General features: G+C 41.0%; 1 protein-coding gene across 1 annotated transcript in view; it reads left to right on the top strand.

Annotated features, from left to right (window-relative positions):
- The window catches only part of SPIDR (scaffold protein involved in DNA repair), a 183,566-nt gene that overhangs the window by 60,847 nt on the left and 103,662 nt on the right, over positions 1–19,057 (top strand). The window contains exon 8 of the mRNA XM_054394612.1: positions 3,689–3,908. Coding sequence (XP_054250587.1) covers positions 3,689–3,908 — 220 coding nt within the window. The remainder of the gene's footprint in view (positions 1–3,688; positions 3,909–19,057) is intronic.

Here is a 19,057-nt window from a genome sequence, read left to right as displayed (position 1 = left end):
CTTTGGACTGGTCAGGGCATCACCTGTGACCGCGTACATTTGGTGTTGGTGTAGCTTCTGTGAAGCCTACTGTGAAGCCACAGTCTACTGAGGAGCCACTTCGTTGTGTCTGAAGAGTAATATGGGCCTTTACTCTGCCACAGACTGTAGAGACATGCTGAAGTTTTGAAGAGGCTCAAGATCTCAGTTTCTGTGATCTCCAAGGAATTGGGAACCTCTCTCTTTTTTTTTTCTCTTTTTTTTTATTTTTTTTTAATTTTTAATTTTTTTTTTCTTTTCTTTAACCTTCCTGGAATTCAGAGTGATGCAGAACATCTGCAAAGAACTGTGTCAAAATCTGTTCTGATGTCACAGTATATGACTGAGTTGCAGAACATACCTATGCTTACGGTATCAAATGTGCCTGTGGACAACACACCTTGAATGGCTGTTATCTCTCTTCAGTGATTTCATCTTGTTTCTCTTTTCTGTGTTCTGAAGGAGCTTCTCAGGAACAGGCCAGCCTGGGCAGCACGGGAGAAAAGTTGTAACTGGATAGTGTTTCAAACTGGCTTAATCTAGCCTGGTTGGGCTGTGACTGACAAGAAATGTTCTCCCACAGTCCCTCCCTCATCACTTCTTCCTTCCTTCCTTTCCCTAGTATCTGCTCATGTGTTTTGGTGGCTTTGGAGTTAGCTGGATTACTTAATTGAAGTAACCCTGGAGAAAGAGGTTCATGAGTGCTCTGGACAGCAGAATGGGCAGTGAAGGAATATCCAGAGTAAGGAAGGGCAGGATTGCAAGCACAGTTGTTGCTCTCACCTTTTTAAATACGCATTTTTGTATGCTGTTCTTCCTTGTTAAAGATTGCTAAGTGTTGTCATAAAACCTGCACATTGAAATTTCTTGGGCTGTAATTCTGCTTTGCAAGTGACATGAAGTGAATGGGGACTTCAGCAAGCAAGGAAGAAACTTCTGTGAGTGATCCAAGGGTGAAAGAGAACATCTCAAAACCTTAAAACTGAGCTTTTTCACACAGATGAACAAACAAGTAAACGTCTCTGGAAACTGTAGAAATTGCAGTGATCCAGCCCATGTCCTCACCCACAAATTTCCCCTGCCATGTGCAGCCACATATGTTTGATTTATTTTTGATTGACATAACAATGCAAGAGCCAAATGAATTATAAATGAAGCTACGTTCTGAACTTTGGTGTTTCATCCTGTGCCAGAAATCCAAAGCGCTTCGCCACGCTGTTCAGGAGAGCATTCTCTCATCAGCAGCAATAATCATTTCTGAGCAATTAAATTAAACTATCTCTGTGCATCTAAATAAACAAATAGATTGTGGTTCTGTAGAAAGTGTGTGTGTGTGCCAAGTGTGAGACTTGGCTGGTTGTTGAGATTGTGCTGCTTTTAATGTAGGAACGTTCAGCTTAATTTAGTATCAGCTCCCACTGTTTGCACCAGCTCTTAGACTGGTTTGCAAGAGGCTCTGGTTCCTTGGAAGGGATTGCCCTCCACTGTCTTTTATAACCTTTCATACAGATACAGTTCTTGATTTACATAGTATTTTTATCTGGTTTATAGTCAGAGATGTTTAAAAGAAAAATGTCACTCCATTGTCAGTCACTGTCTTCAACCTGCTTTCTCAGCTGAGCAACATATTTGCTGCTGACCAAGTAAGAGTTGTCATGAAATTCTGCACGCACAAATGGATGGTTTGGGAGTGGTGAACGGTGTTTCTCACGAGCTGCCTTAATACTTTCAAGTAAATTGTTGGTGTGCTTCAAAATTGAAGTTGATTTGCTGGTGACCTGGTCTTTAAAGTGGATGAAAAAGCAAATTGTGTGGCAGTACATCAAGAGGGGAGAGGTAAATGCTCAGTTACTTAGAATTTTTGTGGTTGGGAGAACTTGTTTGTGTGCCAGATGAGTTGGAGTTGACAGAGGACCACAACTGCAGCTAGTCAGGCAAAAAAGAATTCAAGTGTGAATGTTCTGAGTCCTTGCCTTTAGGCAGAGAAAACTAGTCCACAGTCACACTTAGCAGGAGTCTGCACAAAAACACAGTGCGGTGCCTGGAGTGGCACTGCAGTATTACACCTTCCCCTGAGAAGGTGACAGTCCTGAGGAGTACTGGCAACCAGTTCTCCTCATCAGTCACTCTCAAAGGACTTGACAGAAAAGATAATTTCCCCTACTCCTGCTTCTCAGGTCTGGAAAAGGAGGTGGAGCTGTAATAGCTTGGGCAGAAATGACTGATGTACATCACATGGGGAGACTTTCTGGTGCTGCAACCCTTGATCCTACTGGAAAATACTGGTTCATGGGAAACAGAATGCTTTGCAGAAGCACATTGCATGTGATGAAAATTTGGTTCACATAAAAGTGGTTTTGAGAACATTTTGGGTTTATATTTCAAAATTACTTTATTTCAGTTTCAGTATAAAATGTAATAAAGACTGGGGAATACAAAACAGGGACAGAATATTCTGGGGCCCCCCCCCCCTTTTTTTTTTTTTTTTTTAGTAGATCTCAACTTCAATAAATCTGAAAGGTTTGGGGGCCCAGTGACTTTGGTTTGGGTGTTTTGAGGGTTGGGTTAACTTTTGTTTTAAAGTTTCTCATAAAATGAAACTAAAATATTTTGATTTATTTTCCAGAGGGTGAGCATTCAAAATTGTGAAATGGGCCTTGAAAGAAACAAATGACTAGTGCAGCTTTGCCATTAAGTTCCAGTATCACATTCACAGTTCCTCCCCTGCTTCTTCTTTGCTGTGGGAAGACAATAATTTGTATCAGCTGTTTTTCTTTGGATGCTGTGTTTTTCCCAATGCAACTTGTAAATCCAAGTAGAACTGGGGCTGTGCTGCCCCTAATCCTCTGGCACTCTGTTTTTTCCCACTGGCTGATTACAGCATTCAGCAGGTAGATAACAATTCTTGTCTCAGTGACCAGAGTGTGAATCTGAGCAAAGAGAAGAAATCTTGCATAATCTTGGGGTTCAGACCCAGGTATGAGTAGCTATTGCTCTGTGCAGGCTGCAAAGGGAGCTAGGAGTAATTTCATTTCAGTGCAGAGTTTTTTCTTGTTCAACATAGACAAAAGTGCTGTGGGGATGCTGGTGTCTGCTCATGTTGCTGCATCCTGATGGTTTTCTGATAAAACGGATGGGCGGTTTTGCAATAATTATTTTTAGGCTGTGCCCTACTCCCTTTTTCTTCATGTTCTCCTCTAAATGTGAATCATCAGTTTTGTACCTGGCAGATACTCTTCTAACTTGATCAGCTCTTGCTTTGAGAAAGGTCAAGAAGGGCAAAGACAGCTTCCCTTCTAACCCACTCTGGTTATTCTGCTTTTAAATAGGCTTCTTTTGCGCAGCATAAGAAGAAAGACTGAGCTGAATGAATGAGTTGCATGACAAAAAGTTCAAATGTGGTGGGAGAGGGCTTCCTGTAAGGAGTTTGATTTCCTTGGTGGTTGGAAGATGTGCAGATAGGCCTTTGTTTCCACACTTAAGAGTATCTATAAAGACAGGAAAAGTTACCAGAACACCTTAACAAGCCTTTTGGTGGGGCAGCATATTCTACTCATGGATTTTTCATGGTCAGATCTGCAGAGAGCAAGGGATGCACATCTTCAGAATGGCAGGATTTCTTTCTCCTCATCCAGACAGAGCATTTTGATTTTTTTAATTTACTTTCCAGATAAATCTGGTGTCTTAATTGTGAGGATCTTAGAAATATTTGAAGAATGTACAATACAAGTTGCCATCTGCCAGCAGCTGGAAGAGTCCCCTGCTACGCTTTCACCCAAGCATGCTGTTGTCAATGAGAGAGAGCCAATACTCAAAGTCCTCTTTGCGAGAGAGACAGCAGCTCACCTGAAGAGCAGGCCTCAGGATGTCATCCACATCTACCCTCCATGGTGAGTAGGATGCATTTGCCATGCTTGCTTGTAGCACTGCAGAACAAAAGGGGTTGGTAGAACACTGCCTGTGTTGCTGTGGGAAAGACCTTGCGGGGAGCAGGGCTGTCTTGTGGTCATCTGTCTCTGGCAGCTGGACAGACCTTGACAGATACCTTCAAGATAGCTCAGATAACAACTAAATGTGTATCATAATGCCTCTAGAGTTGCTCAGGGCTTCAGTTTTGTTTTCACTTCATATTTTCTTGTTTAGAGCAATAGAAAGGCCTGAGCAATGTCTTATCAATGGTAAGGCCAATAAAGTGCATACTTTCTGGGAGCCAAGTACTTCAGGAATGCTCATCTGTTGCTGTGACTATGGGTACAGTGTTTCAGTGGAAAAGTCTGTATTAACTGTAAAATGGTCAACCAAAACAACATCCAGATCAAAACTCAGGGGGGAGAAACCCCCAAGAAATGAGAGATCCAGGCTGTTTTTAAGAAATCAAGAGACATCTTTGTGGTAGTTCCACACTGCTGTTGCTGTCACTGTCTTCTGTTCTCCAAATCCCTCTTCAGTACAGCCCTTTCTGGAATTCTTCAAATTGTTTGGTCTAAGGTTGGGATTTTTTTTTTTCCCCTGATTTGGATTACTTTCCTGATTTGAAGGAGTAGCCTAAAGTAATGATATTTTCTGGTGGCAGTAGGCTGGGAGATCTACTCTTCATAAATGCTAAGGATATTTTTGAAGTGGGATTATTAATCCTCTTTTTACTCTTCTCAAATTGTAAAAGGAAATGTTTTTCTTATGTATTTCAGCATTCATTACCTGAGTTTTAGCCTCTGGCTGCCTCTAAGGGTCTAACCATGTGCTTTTGCTGGACACTTTTTCCTGTTTTGCAAAGGTCCAGAACTGTTTTTTGTCTTCATTGGTAGCTGCAAATATTTCTGGGATTCCTTTTTGCAAAGGTCCAGAACTGGGTTTTGTCTTCATTGGTAGCTGCAAATATTTCTGGGATTCCCTAGTTTGTAATCTTTTGCTTCTAAAATGTTGTTTAATTGTTTGGTGGAGGCGATACAAAAATTAAGGGAAGATACTTAGTCTCTGGTTTATTATGGCTACAGATACAACTATTGATAGTTTAGATGTAAATAGATCAGTAGCTAAGGGAAATACAGGTGAATGTTAACTGAGTCCTAGTCTTATATGAAACAATTCACTGCCTTTTTTTTTTTCCTTTCTCCCACACCTAAGGTACTAATGTTTGTTGTTGTTTATCTTTTCCTTCAATAAGTTTCTTTCCATGATTTACATCTGGTTTTGTTTCTCTCTGTTTTCTTGTTTCTGCCTCATAGAAACTTCTATCCTAGCTCCGTTTTTCTCTTCAGGTTTACTTTGTTGTTTTTAAGCCACGAGGCTTGACATTTATGCTGCTGCATCTTTCTGAAGAGACCTTAACTTACACAAAGATTCTTGTACAGCTAAACTCTTTTAGTTAGGGTACGATGCAACTTCTTTTTTTCTCCTCTCCTTTTTGGTTTTGTTCAACTGTTACTGTCAGTATGCTTAGCATGTATTAGATCCAATCTGCTCCAGTTTGTTCCATAACTCTGTATTCATACAATCCTCTCCAGACTACAAGCATTTATAAGTGCCCTAGTATGTTCTTCTCCTTTCTTGAAATACTAAGGTATTCTGGACATAAAACTCATTCCTATATAAACTGAGATTTCTTGAGAGAGCTTCTTAGCAGTCTCCCCAGAAATATCACTTTTCATTTGCTTTGAGGTTTTATTTTAGGTTATTACATCAAACTAGAACCTTTGGGCATCACTATAACAACATTATAGCTCTGTGCCATCAGAGTTTCTCTCCTTACCTATGTGGCTCTGAAGGCACTTTGTCAAGACATTAGTCAGTAATGGCAAAACTGCATTATCTACTCCTATTTGCTGTCATTTGGGAATTAACTTAATGGGCAGTCATCTGTTTGCTCAACCAGAAGCCAAAAGAAGTTGGGCTGGATACTATTAAACTAAACTAACTGGAGGTGGGGAGTGGGGAGGATGAGGAATGGTTTTGTTTTAGGTTATTTGGCACTTTTAGTTTACATTAAGTACAAACTGGACTTGTACGCTTAATGGAAGTTTCCTCTTGTCACATTTCCAAGCTTCTATTCTCTTAAACTCTCACTTGAGGGCTCTGAATGCTGAAATGTAGTTTCTGTTACTCTGCATCGAATTTGTACTTCTGTCGTTGCAAACAAATACTGTTTGTGTTAAAATGCTTTCCTGTCAAATCAAATGTTTGACTAGTGTGAAAACAAATTAACTGAATCTAACTTTCATGTGGTGAAATAAGAATATTTATGTATCTTACTGATGCCAACAGTCTGAAGAGGGAACAAAAAGAGGAGTAGAAGGGGAGACAATCCTTGAATGACCTGTGTGTACTTGGGACACAGCCCACTGTGCATTGTTGCCCTGTATTTTGAGATACTTGTATGGTAAGGCAGAGTAGGATGAAATATGGTGATTTATAAGTGGACTACCTCTGCTGCTCTAAATCAGTGTCCTGAGAGTAGAATTTCCTGGGATCTTTAAAATAACACCCCAGAACTATGTTCTGCCTTTGCTTTTTGCTTTCTAACCAGGCAGCTGGGTGAGTAAGTAAGATGCAGACAGAGAGGCTGCTGGCTTCTGTGTGAGCAAAATTTGAATGCTTCATTTTGAAGCCTTTGTAAAATTAGCCTTTGCTTGTGTAACTGTATTTATATGTGTTGTGAACTCAGTGCACAGCTTGGTATGTGAAATGTCTCTGGCAATAGACTTGCATAAATACTTTGGGAAGCAGTGTTTAGAGATTTGTTGATATGTTTGTTGGTATTTGTTTGTGTACAGAATCCCAGGAGACTGCAGAACTAGAATACAAGCAATTTAAAAAATAAAATATTGACAAGAGGCCAATTACAGGAATCTTACTGACCTGGACCTTGCTCATGAGAGTGATCCCAGCAGCTTTCAGGGGAGCTTTGTGTCAGAGTAAGAATCTGCAGGACTGAGCCCTGATTTCTTTATGACTGGACATGGATTTATTCAGGTCTAGTGTCTTAAGATACATATATGCAGCCTTGAAGGAAAGGGATTTCACATGCGGATTGCCACTTCACAGAACTACAAAATGTCTTTGATTGGAAAAGACCTTCAAGATCATCTACTCCAACCTTCACTTGCTATAGGGAAGACAACCCTGCTAGGCTGATGAGCTTTTTCAAGCCAGCATGTCTGGTGGAGGAAGGAGCTCAGCTCCCTGGCCTCTGAGCTGTCTGATGGGAGCCTGCTCTAATCTTGAGGCTCCATAGAAGCATTATTGCAGGGTTCTATCTAAATGAAGCCTATTAGCTTGGACACATCAGATGAAAACCGTTGCATGTTTGGGGCTGGAGCTGGTTTGTGTCTGGCCAGCTGGGAACATAACAGGCAGAAGAACTCAGCCCTGCCTGCCCCTGCCTGTGCAGGCTTGCCTTCAGTTGGCTGTGCTGTACCCAAGCAATTGCTTGGCTTAAGGTTTCAAATGAGCACCTCATAATTTGTACAAACTGAATCTGAATCATGAAGTGATTTTTAAGAGCTGGAGAAGGATAAGCTTATTACTGAGTGTAATTAAATCGATTACTAGGGGGTTTAATTCACTTTGCAGAAATACACATCCAGCAAAAAGTGAAGACTGCTTGATACTGCTAAGACAGGAGAAGGAACAAAGGCTTCCCATTTCTACTGGTGGTGATTTTTATGGCTTCAACTTACCTGGGGTTTTGTTTGTTTAGTTGTATAAATGATAGAAATAACTTGCTATGCCTAACAGAAAGAGATAAGACTTGATATTTTTAGAGACTGGGATTCATTTTTCTGCTGACAGCAGGGCTTTGAGGATAGGTGGTTTCCTGCAGATCCTCCCTCCTCCTGCTCATAGATATGCCTATTGCTGAATGTTCAAAATAAATTAACCTGAAGAAAATAGTACAGATTAGAATCCTTTTCCCTGCCATTAAATTTAACAACTTTGAAGTGTTTTTCCTGTGTTTCTGAAGTTGAGCTAGTAGAAGTATGTTGATATTCATACAGTTGCTGGCAATAGCAATAGAAACCACAGACCACGTTTGATTTGGACAGGCTGGGAGATTGTTCCATACTTCTTGAATGTGATGGTCTGGTGTGAAACCCCTAGTTGAGGAGGTTCACATGCTGCTGCTAACTGGAGGGCTGGGGCAATATGAAGGGTGCAGAACCACTCTGTGTTTTGTTCTGCACTGCAGAAGGAGGATCCTTGGCCAGATTGCTGCTGTTCCCTATGCAGCTTCTCTGTGCTTAAAAAAAAAGAGAGGGAGTTTATTTTAGGAACTCAATATGGTAAGTGTATAAAACACTTAACTCTGTGACATCAACAAGCAACTTCAAAGTTGTTCTTTAGTTTCTCTTAAACTATGAAGCCACAGGGAGTCATAATTACTCAGCTTTGAAAGTGTTCCAGGGCCTGGTGAAAGTGTTTTTAATGTGGACTTCTCATTTCTACTTACATTGCACTAGATTCAGCCTCTCCTCAGTGAAAGAGGTTTAGAAGAGTTTGAATTATTTACTACCAAGAAGAGCTCATACAAGACATTGCTGCAGATAAGCTGATGTACAGTGATTAAACCTTGTATCTCAAGTCCCTTAAGGTGGGCCAATAATGAAAGCTGCTGTAGAAATATGCAAGCAAGCTCTGGACAAGTTTATTTACAGGAAGCAATCCAGGTCTGTGGACTCAGGTATTCTACTTTAGAATTCTAGTAGCTATGCCTTAGGCTGTTTTGTTGGCTCAACAACAGGACTTAGATAAATGGAGATGTTACAATGATTTTTGTATTATCTTTCTTAATAGGTTGCAGGGTCTTACATAATCTCAGTGAGCAATAAGAGGGCTAACACATGAGATGGGTGTGCTCAATTAGTGTGACTGGGGTTAAAGAGGGTTTGCCTTCCATTTAATGAAGATGGAAACTATCACTGTTGCTCTCATGGGTCAAGGGAAGCATTTAAGAGCACTGTTACAGACCACCTTCCTATCACAAGAAAGATCCTGCAAAAGCAGGACTGTAGAATCATAAAAGGGCTTAGCTTGGAAGGGACCTCAGAGATTATCTACTCCAACCTCCCCATCATAGGCAGGGACATCTCTCAACTAGATTCAGCTCATCCATCCTTCCCTTGAACATCCCCAGGGAAGAGGCATCTACATTCTCCCTGTGCAACCTATTGTAGAGTCTCACCACCCTCGTACTGAAGAACTTCTTCCTAAGATCCAGTCTGAACCTAACTCTTCCTTAGGTTAAAACCATTCCCCCTTGTCTTATGGCTAGACACCCTTACGAAAAGTCCCTCTGCAGCCTTCCTTTAGGATCCCTTCAGGTATTGGAAGGCAGCTCTAATGTTCCCCCAGTGTCTTTTCTTCTCTAAGCTGAACAAGCCCAGTTCCCTCAGCCTATCCTCTTAGCAGAGGATCTTTGGCTTCATATATTAAAGAAATGCAGAAGTGACTTCCTGATGCTCTGTAAGAAAGCAAGCATCTGTGTCCTTTAAAAATTTCTCATTGCACAAAGGTAAAATACAAACACAAATTAAAGACACATATGGAACAACTAAATTCAGTTTCTCTACTTCCACGGAAGCAGCTTCTTTAAATGCTTGTGATTGATCAGTTGGGCAAAACTGATCTATGTTCACCATCTCCCTTTGAGGAAATCTGGGTATATGTATATATTTATATATATACACATAAATAATTAAACAGATGGAAAAAGAAGAGGGTAAAAGATCACCAGTCAGAGCGTTCCTGTTGGAAAGATGTTAGCTTTGCCTTTACATTCTTTCTTTGAAGGTCTTACAATAGCAGAGTGGGACAACCCTGATAAGGGGGACAAGGCTCACTCAGAAGATAAAATTCTACAAACCTTCAGAGCTGTAAAGCCAGTGTGGGCACTGTTTCTAAAGGACATATGAGAATGGCCTCGGAGCTAAAGATCAGATTGTATCATCTGCTTGGAATTGCTTCTCAGAGATCATGCAGTTGTGAAAATTGAAGCTCCTTTCAGAAGAAGCTGAAGCAGCTGTAGGGTTCTTGCAAGTGTTTATAATTTTGTTAGCATTTGCCTTTCCTAGTGGAGTAAGTTTGTAGGAGATGAGTTGTCTTTTGAGAACAGGAATACACAGACTTGTTGTGAACTCTAGCAAGCTTCTGTGACTATCCATTTTGACAGAGTACTTAGGATTTTGCTCATTTTACTACCATTAAAAAAATGGGGTTTGTCCATCCCCTCATGTAAAGGGAGGAGGTTCTATCTGTAGAGCTGCTCAAATATATCTGATTTTATGTCTCTGGAACTAAAAAGATGTAGACATTAATACTGTTGCTTTACCTTGTATGTAGGAAATCAAACTAACAGCATTTCTTAGCAATCAAATCCATAAACAATGATGTTCCTTCATAGGTGATGACATAATTGGAAAGATACAGAACTACAAAGCTTTGATTCCAAGAGGAGAACAAGTCATTTATGCCATTTCTGAGATCTGTCACAAGCACCTGAAGCAACAGACAGCTGGTATTTCAGATGTGGACTGTATCTAATAAACAGTAACTTTATCACACTTCTGCAGTTAGATAATTTGTTAATTTCTGTACCTGTGGCATAGACAGATGCATTGCATGGATGTCATACATAAAATTGTAGCCCACTGAAAAAGAAAGATGGAAGAGCTCTTCTCTGTAAATGAGGTCTTCCATGGAGAAAAAGAACTGAAAAAAAAATGAGGAAGATAGCAGCCTTAAGATAGTAGATCCAGAGATCTGTAGAAGATTAAAAGTGGATTTTAAAACATGGAAGTCTGTCTCTGGGCTAATAGCTGATGGTATCTTGACACACTTCAACAAGGGACTTTCCACTGCATCATACCAATGGCTGGCTTTTGTTGATATGTTTGCTTGCTTTCAGCCAAATCAGCAGGGCCAGAAGTGAGTGGTGTGTTTGCTAAGCAGCAGCTTGGGTTTTAGATCAAGTCTGAAATGCATTGCCAGCACCAATCCCCCAGCAGGGGTGGAATCTGACCCTCTGTCCAGATGGACAGCTGAACTGGGCACATGCAGCTGGGCATCATGGTCCTGGTGCAGGGAAGAAGCAAGGGCTACCCAGGCAGTCTGCACAGAGCTCGCCTGCAAGGAACATTGAGTGTTGTTCTCAGGAGGCAATTCTGTGCTCCAGAGGAAGTTCCCACCAGGATGACTTCCTTCAGTACAGGCTGCTTCACTTGTAAGAATAAAGGAAGTGTAGAAAGGAGGCAGTGAATGCAAATAGCCTGGTTTATGCTGGGGGGTTAGTTTTCTATGTTGTTACTGAATACCAGATACAGTCTAACACTGATCCTACTGGAATGATTACAGTGTCCTCTTAATGGGAAAAATCTTTGTCACTCACTGATGTGCCTACCTTTAGAACAATCATCATACCTTGGAGTACATGGCGTTAAGGAAGAGAAGATAAAAATTATAGTGTTAAACATCCATGTCTAATAGTGATGCTGTTTCCATTTGATTTCTTGATAGAAAAAACATTCACTGAGAATGAAAATGCTCTATCCTAATAATCACAAAATATTCTCATCTTGAAAATCTAATCATGTGTACTTTTTCTTTCCTTTTTTTTTTTTAATTGAAAGGTCTGTCCTTGAAACATTCCAGCTTTTATAAGTGAGGAAATTCCAAGCATTTTGTAGTGACAGATACTGTTAGTGGGTAGTTGGCCACTGACGTCAGGAACAGAGGATGGTGAACAGCTTTGTAAAAGCCAAGGAAAAATGTATGGTCTTGGATAAACTCTGTGTTAGCAACAGAGCTATCAATGATATATGAGCAGCTTCACATGAGTTCCCATGTGTGTTCAATCCAGTGCTAAATTCCAGATCTTGTTTAATGAGCAACTGATGGAGCCAAGCCCTGGCACTGCACAAAATCCTGCAGTCTGCTTTATCCAGCCATGAAGGAAAAAACAAGCTAAATAAGTTCAGATGAACAAGTTCAGAGTTACTGCAGGGTTGTTAAAAAAAGTTGTGATTTGTATTGCTCTGCTAATGTTTATGACTAACACATTTGGGACGTGTAAAACAATACTTAATTTGTAAAAGACCACGTGCCAAAATTCCTGCAGTAGTTTAACCACTAAAGAGCAAGTTTTAACTGTGTGAATGGGTTTGGATAGATGTTTAAGATTATCAGTAATCAGTTAATCTTTTTTTAAGTTTACATTTTGGGAAATGATGGGGGGTTTGGGTTTGTTTGGTTTATTTTTTTTCTCTTGTTGGATGGCTGCTCAGCACTTCCACTTTGTAAAAGGAAATGTATTTCCATGGCTCATCGTGGAGGAGCAATTTGCAGGTCAAGTGCCATTCTCTTTAGCAGGTGGGAATGGTAGGTGTGTAGTTGCAGGAAGATTTTGACATGCAGTTCTGTTGGATGTTTTATACCACAATGGCTTTTTATGCTAAGCATGCTTGTGTCCATGTGCAATTTGTATGGGCAAAGAGATGGAGAAAGTCTGAGTCTACCAAACTCAGTTTGGAGAGGAGAACACTCCAAGGAGACCTTATTGTGGCCTTCCAATATCTGAAGGGGGCCTACAAGAAAGCTGGTGAGGGACTTTTTAGGGTGTTGAGTAGTGATAGGACTAGGGGGAATGGAGCAAAGCTAGAAGTGGGTAGATTCAGATTGGATGTTAGGAAGAAGTTCTTCCCCATGAGGGTGGTGAGACACTGGCACAGGTTGCCCAGGGAGGTGGTAGAAGTCCCATCCCTGAAAGTTTTTAAGGCCAGGCTGGATGGGGCACTGAACAACGTGATCTAGTGTGAGGTGTCCCTGCCCATGGCAGGGGGCTTGGAATGAGATGATCCTTGAGGTCCCTTCCAACCCTGACAATTCTATGAGTCTATGAAACTGTCATGCCTCCTGACTCACTTCAACATGAAGGGATGGTTCCTCAGACTCCTCTTCCTGAATGTGATATTTAAGTGTAGGGAAGCAGAAGTTAATTCCTATACACCTAGCAGAAATAATAATTAAACCCTCAAGTATTTCAAAAGGGGAATGTTGCTTTCAGACATGAAAAATGTGGAATGTTGCTACCCCAAATGCAGTATTAAAAACATCTCTGCTATCCTAGGGGGCAGGGGCACCGGGAGGAAGGAGGAACACAAATTTTGCTGTTGCTTCCTCTGGGCAGATAGCTTTCCTTTCAGTAAAAGCTTATGGAAAAAGTGCCCATGATTTTATGGGTTTTTGGCAGCAAGAACATCCTTCAGTATATAAAGCAGTTCAGCTGGGAAACATTCAGTGCAGCCTTTTGTATGTTTGAAGCTTCTCTTCCTACCAATCTTCTGAGTCAACATTAACCACACAGATTGCAATGTATAACTTCTTCCAGTGTTAGGCTCTTTTGACAGCTTCCTGAGATGTCCTGAAAAAATATTCCTTGTTACTGTCCCAGTATGGCCTTCTGGCAGACCAAGTTTCTCCCAGCAGAAGTATCAGAACAGTATCCATGACATTAGAAGTGGTGTGCAACCATTAATTTTACCTTTGAGGGATTCACTCTGTGTTTTGAAAGCCAAATCACTGATGTGGCTCCAAAAATCATTCTTGGCAGTACGTAGGGAAGAGGTTTTTTTTTTGTGTGTGTGTGTGTGGATTTTTTTGTTTATAGAATTGTTTGGTTTTTTCCCCCTCTCTTTAATCTCTTTGGACTCCTGAAATGGCATCTGTTTGTCTCCCTCCTTGATAAGAGTTAAGAATCGTAGTGAACTTCTGTGGATGTTTCTGGGTTTGATGGTTCTTTATCTCCCCCCTGTTTTATTATGTATTTCTTTCATTTTTTAAAGTGATGAATATTTGCTGTATGATGGGCTATGCAGAGTCTTCCTGGGAATCACTGCCTATAGTCTCTGTGGTCCTCGGCTGGCGTAAAACAGCACTGCATGTCCACCTGGAAGCCACTGCTGCTGTTTGCTGCACATCTGTTAGTGCAAACCCAACCCTGTCAGCATCTTCAGCTAATACCTTGTAATTTGAGCTGAGGCTGTGAAGAAATACCCCCTTTTGCCATCTCTGAAGTGTGGTTGGGACAGACATTGCAGATTGTAACTTAATTACTCTGAAGAAACGTGGCAGTGTGTCTGCTAGAACACTGCATGCTAGAGCACACAGGAGGCACTGAACTTGAGACCACTTGAGGTTGAGTATAAAACCTTAAATTGCATTGATTGTATTTGTGTTTTCATTTGTCTTCCCAGCATGGCACAGCATGTTTGCCTTTTTGTTTCCCGGAAACAAATCACTTCTCCCAGCTGAGATTCATTTTTGAGAAACGTGGGCAGTGCGGCTCTGGGGGCCTTGTGCTCTGCATCCATGCTGGAGCAAGCACTGCTTGTCTTCTGCTGCCCTGAGCTTGTCATAAATACTAATTTAATAGGGCTGGTACTGTTTTATGCATTGTGCATGTACAGAATGAGGAAGAGATCAATGTCACAGATATGGGCTGTTGGTGGAACTTGCAGGCTTTGTAGGCTTAAAGGAACCTAGATTTACACTGCACGTTGCTCTTCAATTTAATTGCAAACTTTTTACATGGAATGGAGTAGTTCTTTATTACCTTCCCAAGTATTTTGTACCTTTCTTCTCCCGTACAAAATAAGCTGCCCAGTGTTTCCTTTGTCTTTTGCAGCCTCTTTTGGCTGACACTTGTGGTTTGCAGTTTGAGAAGTTGTGCGTGAGATGATTGTTTAATTTTGCTGAGAGATATTTGACCCCGGGAGTTCGTTTTCCAGTCTTGCTGTTTAGCAGAGACATGTTTGCTAGACTATACTGAAAACCAAACCCATTTTAAAAACAAACATACCACATTTGCAACTTCTAGAATAGTCCACCTAAGCCTTGAGAGTTGCCTTTGGTTGCTGGTCACTTCAGATATGGCTGTAATTTCCTGGTATTTGAGGACTGGCACTCAGGAAGGAATGGAATCCCATAAGGTTTACTGGTTACTCTCAAGCTGTCCTTAGCACCAGCTCAGCTTGGAGGAGAATGCAAGGGGAGGAAATTATTTCCACAACTTTAATATAAACAACACCCTTTTAAGGGGGTGGGGGGAAAGAGGCATTTTTATATCTATTTATTTTTTAGATTAGACTACATATAAAAATATTCCCTTCTTTGTCTTCCAGTGGTTAACTGGGCAGAATCTTTACCTGTCATCATGAATCTTGTTCTTAGGCAAACCCTGCATGTTGAAGGTTGCCTTCACGGAAGAGGTCTGAGGTTTGGAAATGTGTAGTCTTACATGTAAAGTCTTTCCATGTCTATTTGGATTAAATTCTCAACATCCATTTTTGAAGTTAGTATAGTCATTACTTGGTTGCAGTGTTGGTATTTTTTTAGTTGGTTTTTTTTTTTGAGCTTTCCTTGAAAAATAATTTTCTACCCCACATCATCAGCTGTGTTGATATTATTTGACCACATCTAGCTAGAGCCATTTTTCCATCCAGAATGTTAAATATATTTTAATATATTAAATATATTTTTCTATCTTAATACTTTAAGTAATTAAAATCAATATATTAAATATATTTATTATTAGTTGTAGTTTATTAAACTGCTATTATAATGCTCCTGCTTTATTAACTATAAATGTATTAGGGACAACTTGGAGGCAAATACTTCCTGCAATGAAATCCAGCCTTACTGTGTAACCTCATCAGGTGTTAAAATTTACATAAAATGCAGATATTGAGATGTGTGAATCCCACATTATGAAAATGCAGAAGCCAGAGTAGCACACGTGGTTTGTTATCGCTCTTGACTGAAACTGGGCATGATCATAATCAAATGCATGAGGGATGGAGTCTGGAATGAGACATCCTGAAGTCTGGGCATTGAGGGTGCAGTACTCTCCTCCCCTTACCTTCTGCTTGGGCTCTCCTCAGCTCCCTGAGCTATTTTGGAAGTGACCCAAGCAGTCACTACACTGGTGATACACTCAATACTATGTGGTGAAGAATAGTGACCCTTCTGTGAGCTGCACTTGTCCCTCAGTTGTACCAGACCAGTTGTTCTTGGGCTGTGCACTGAGTCAGTTAAATCACTTGCTTTGAAATAAAATACTTTAAGTTAGGGTTGTTTAGCAGCGTGGTTTATTTACAGAGTGGATCTTGCAGAGACCCAAGTGAACACAGCATGCAGCTGGGTGCAGACTGGGACTGAACCTGGCAGAGTGGGAGCGTTTCAGGTAGTGCTGTGGACATCAGATGAAAAGACACATTTATTCCCCTGTGAGGAATCCCTGCCAGTAGGAATCTCTTTTATGTAACAGTGGTGGGAAAGCACTTTTCTAAATAGCATTTCCATAGGACTTCCCAGTAAGTAGGCTGTAAGTGGGATGCTGGCTGAATCCCTCGGTGGCAGGTGCCTCCTGCCCTTCCTGCCGGCTGCAGAAGGTGGCAATGTTGTCAGCAGAAGCCCAGGTAGAACTGGTCTCTCCAGGGTGACAGAGCTGTGAGACACCCTCGGCACTTCCTTGTCCAGAACTTTTTCTGGTGTCAAAATTTCAGGTCTGTGAAGCAAGGGCCTGCAAAAAGGGGATTTGTGTAGCTTCGTGTGCCATTGCCTTTGCACAGCTTGTTAGAGCTCAGATCTGTTCTGAACGCAGGGATGTGTGTAGAGTCACCATGCTGCTTACACACTTTTCTCCTCCATAACGCTGAAGAAGCCCAGGTGCCAGTGAGTCTAACACTTAAAGACCCTTCTCTGTCTGACCTTGAGTACTGATGAACCATCCTCTGCCCAGAGAACCAAACTGATCTCAATAACCAGTTTCATTTCTGCAAAACACTTGTAAATTTCTGAAGCCCACTGCAATTTACTGCCTCCCCCCCTCCTGCCCGGAGATGTTTACAAACTTTGCTTTGAAGTGAGCTTGTCAGAGGAGAAACTGAGAACTTCCCCGCTGCCAGGGGTTTTGTTAAGCACTACCTCCTGGCTATGAGAGGCTTTTAACCTGTTGAAAGCCTAACGGACTTGGTCCTGCATTTGGTGGGGATATTTTTCTTTCTGTCTTTCCTTTAATACTCCCTGACCTTCTTGAATCTTTGTAACTACTTCAGATGATCTTCTGCAAGACTTCTGTGTCTTGTGATTTTTTTTTTTTTGACAATTTATTCTGTCTGATGCTAATTCTCCACCCTTGAAATTTACAGGTTCTTAGTTTGTGTTATCCCATTCCTTTCCCCCTGTCTCCCATCTCTTGATTCTGCTGTGGTAAATCCACCACTGATTTTAAATTATCATGGAATCTTTCAACATATTTAATTACTGGGTTCACCTCTAACTCTGTGTTTCTTTACCAAGCCTCTCAAACAAGATGCAGTGGATTTCATCCATTTAGGAGGTCAAATGGGGCCAATACCAATTCTTGATGTACTTTACCATAAGCAGAATAAGTGGGATGATATTACCTTGTAATCCTCCTCCCACATCCTTAACTTTATTTGCAACACAGATGACAATTCCTGTTGGACTTTAGTTACTTGTGTTTCATAAGGAGGGCAAGCAGAGCTTGGTGCCTAATGCTGTACAATTTCTAGGAGTTTAATCAATAATAAATAAATAATAATTTATTTATAAATAAATAAAGTTGTGTGCAAGTGTCCCCTTCCTGGCCAGTGGATTTTGGGGGGGATGCCACTCACTGCATTAAATATTCCCTGAAGGCTTCTAGTGCTGCTTTGGTCTCTGTTAAAGACTGGTTGCTGGGTAGCAAAATCAGTTGCTATTTTGCCTACAGCACTGCTCTTCAATCTGTTTGTGGAATGGGTGACATCTCCTTAGTATTACAGAAGTGTAAAGACAGGCTTTCAGAAGCTGGTTGGGGTTTTGAGCAGTTTGTCTGGGAGAATCTGCTCTATCCTGTGTCTCCAAATCGAATGACAAGCCAGTAGAAGCTTTCTTTTGAGAAATCTGTTTTCCTGAGCTGTGTGGGAGAGTTTTCAATATTGAAACTGGGAAAATAATCTCTAGCTCTGAAGAGGAAACAATTTAAGATATGGTGGGTTATTAGCACTGTAATTTTTTGCAGTTATTTCTTTTTGTAGTAATTGTGGTCTTCTTACAGTTTTAAGACTAAAATGAATATGAAGAAATACTTAATCTTGGGACTTTTCTCTCTTTAAACACCAAGTATTGTGTTCTCTTACAGCTGTGATGATGATAATATGGCTGTCCAAGCAGTAAAGCTAAACAAATTGAGGCAAAAGCTTTGTGATCATAAAATATTCACATTAAAGGAAGTAGCTGCTACACCCAAATAGAAAATCTGGGAATGAACACACTTAGAACTCTTGTTTTCTCTTTCCAAACCAAAGGGAAAGAGGAGACTTCCCTGTGCTTTCAGAGCATTGTTAACAAGCCCTCACAGCTTTTAGGAGCTTGAAACAGTAAACAGCTTAGTAACTACATAATTATATCAATAAACCTAACATCAAAATAACTCCTGAAATTTATGTACAGACGGTTCCAGTTTACATTACAAAAGAAGCTTTCTGAAGTCCTTTTTCCCTAAAACAAAGGTTTTAATGGAACAGCTAAATGGTTTGACCTCAGATCTGTGTATCCTTGTCTGGATGTAAATATGAATGCCAAGGCAATTAACTGAGTAATTTACCCAGTCAGACTGAGCTGAGGTTCTGTAGGTAGCTATCGCTTTAAGCGCAGTTGGCATGCTGTCTCCTGCTCGCCGATGGGCTCTTGCTCAAGCGTGTGTCAGCCCTCCCAGTGTCTTAGTGCTAGGGATAGTTCCCCTCAGGAAGTTTGGTTTAGATAAGTATCTCGAGTTTTTGGGGGTACCGAAATCTGGAATGCAGAGGGAAATCTGATGAGCACAGGCTCTGAGAACTGAGTCAGCAACAGGGTTGGACCCACTCCTATTGTTCAGTGCTTCCACTGCCTGATCCAACCAGCAGCAGAAAACAGAGACGCAGGAGAATCAAAACCAGAGGGAAGAAGAAGGGACCATGCATGAGAAAAAGTATGGACAGCCTTC

This window comes from Indicator indicator, chromosome 31 (assembly GCF_027791375.1).
Source record: "Indicator indicator isolate 239-I01 chromosome 31, UM_Iind_1.1, whole genome shotgun sequence".
In the NCBI taxonomy this organism is placed as follows: domain Eukaryota; kingdom Metazoa; phylum Chordata; class Aves; order Piciformes; family Indicatoridae; genus Indicator; species Indicator indicator.
This window is presented reverse-complemented; position numbering and strand designations above follow the sequence as displayed.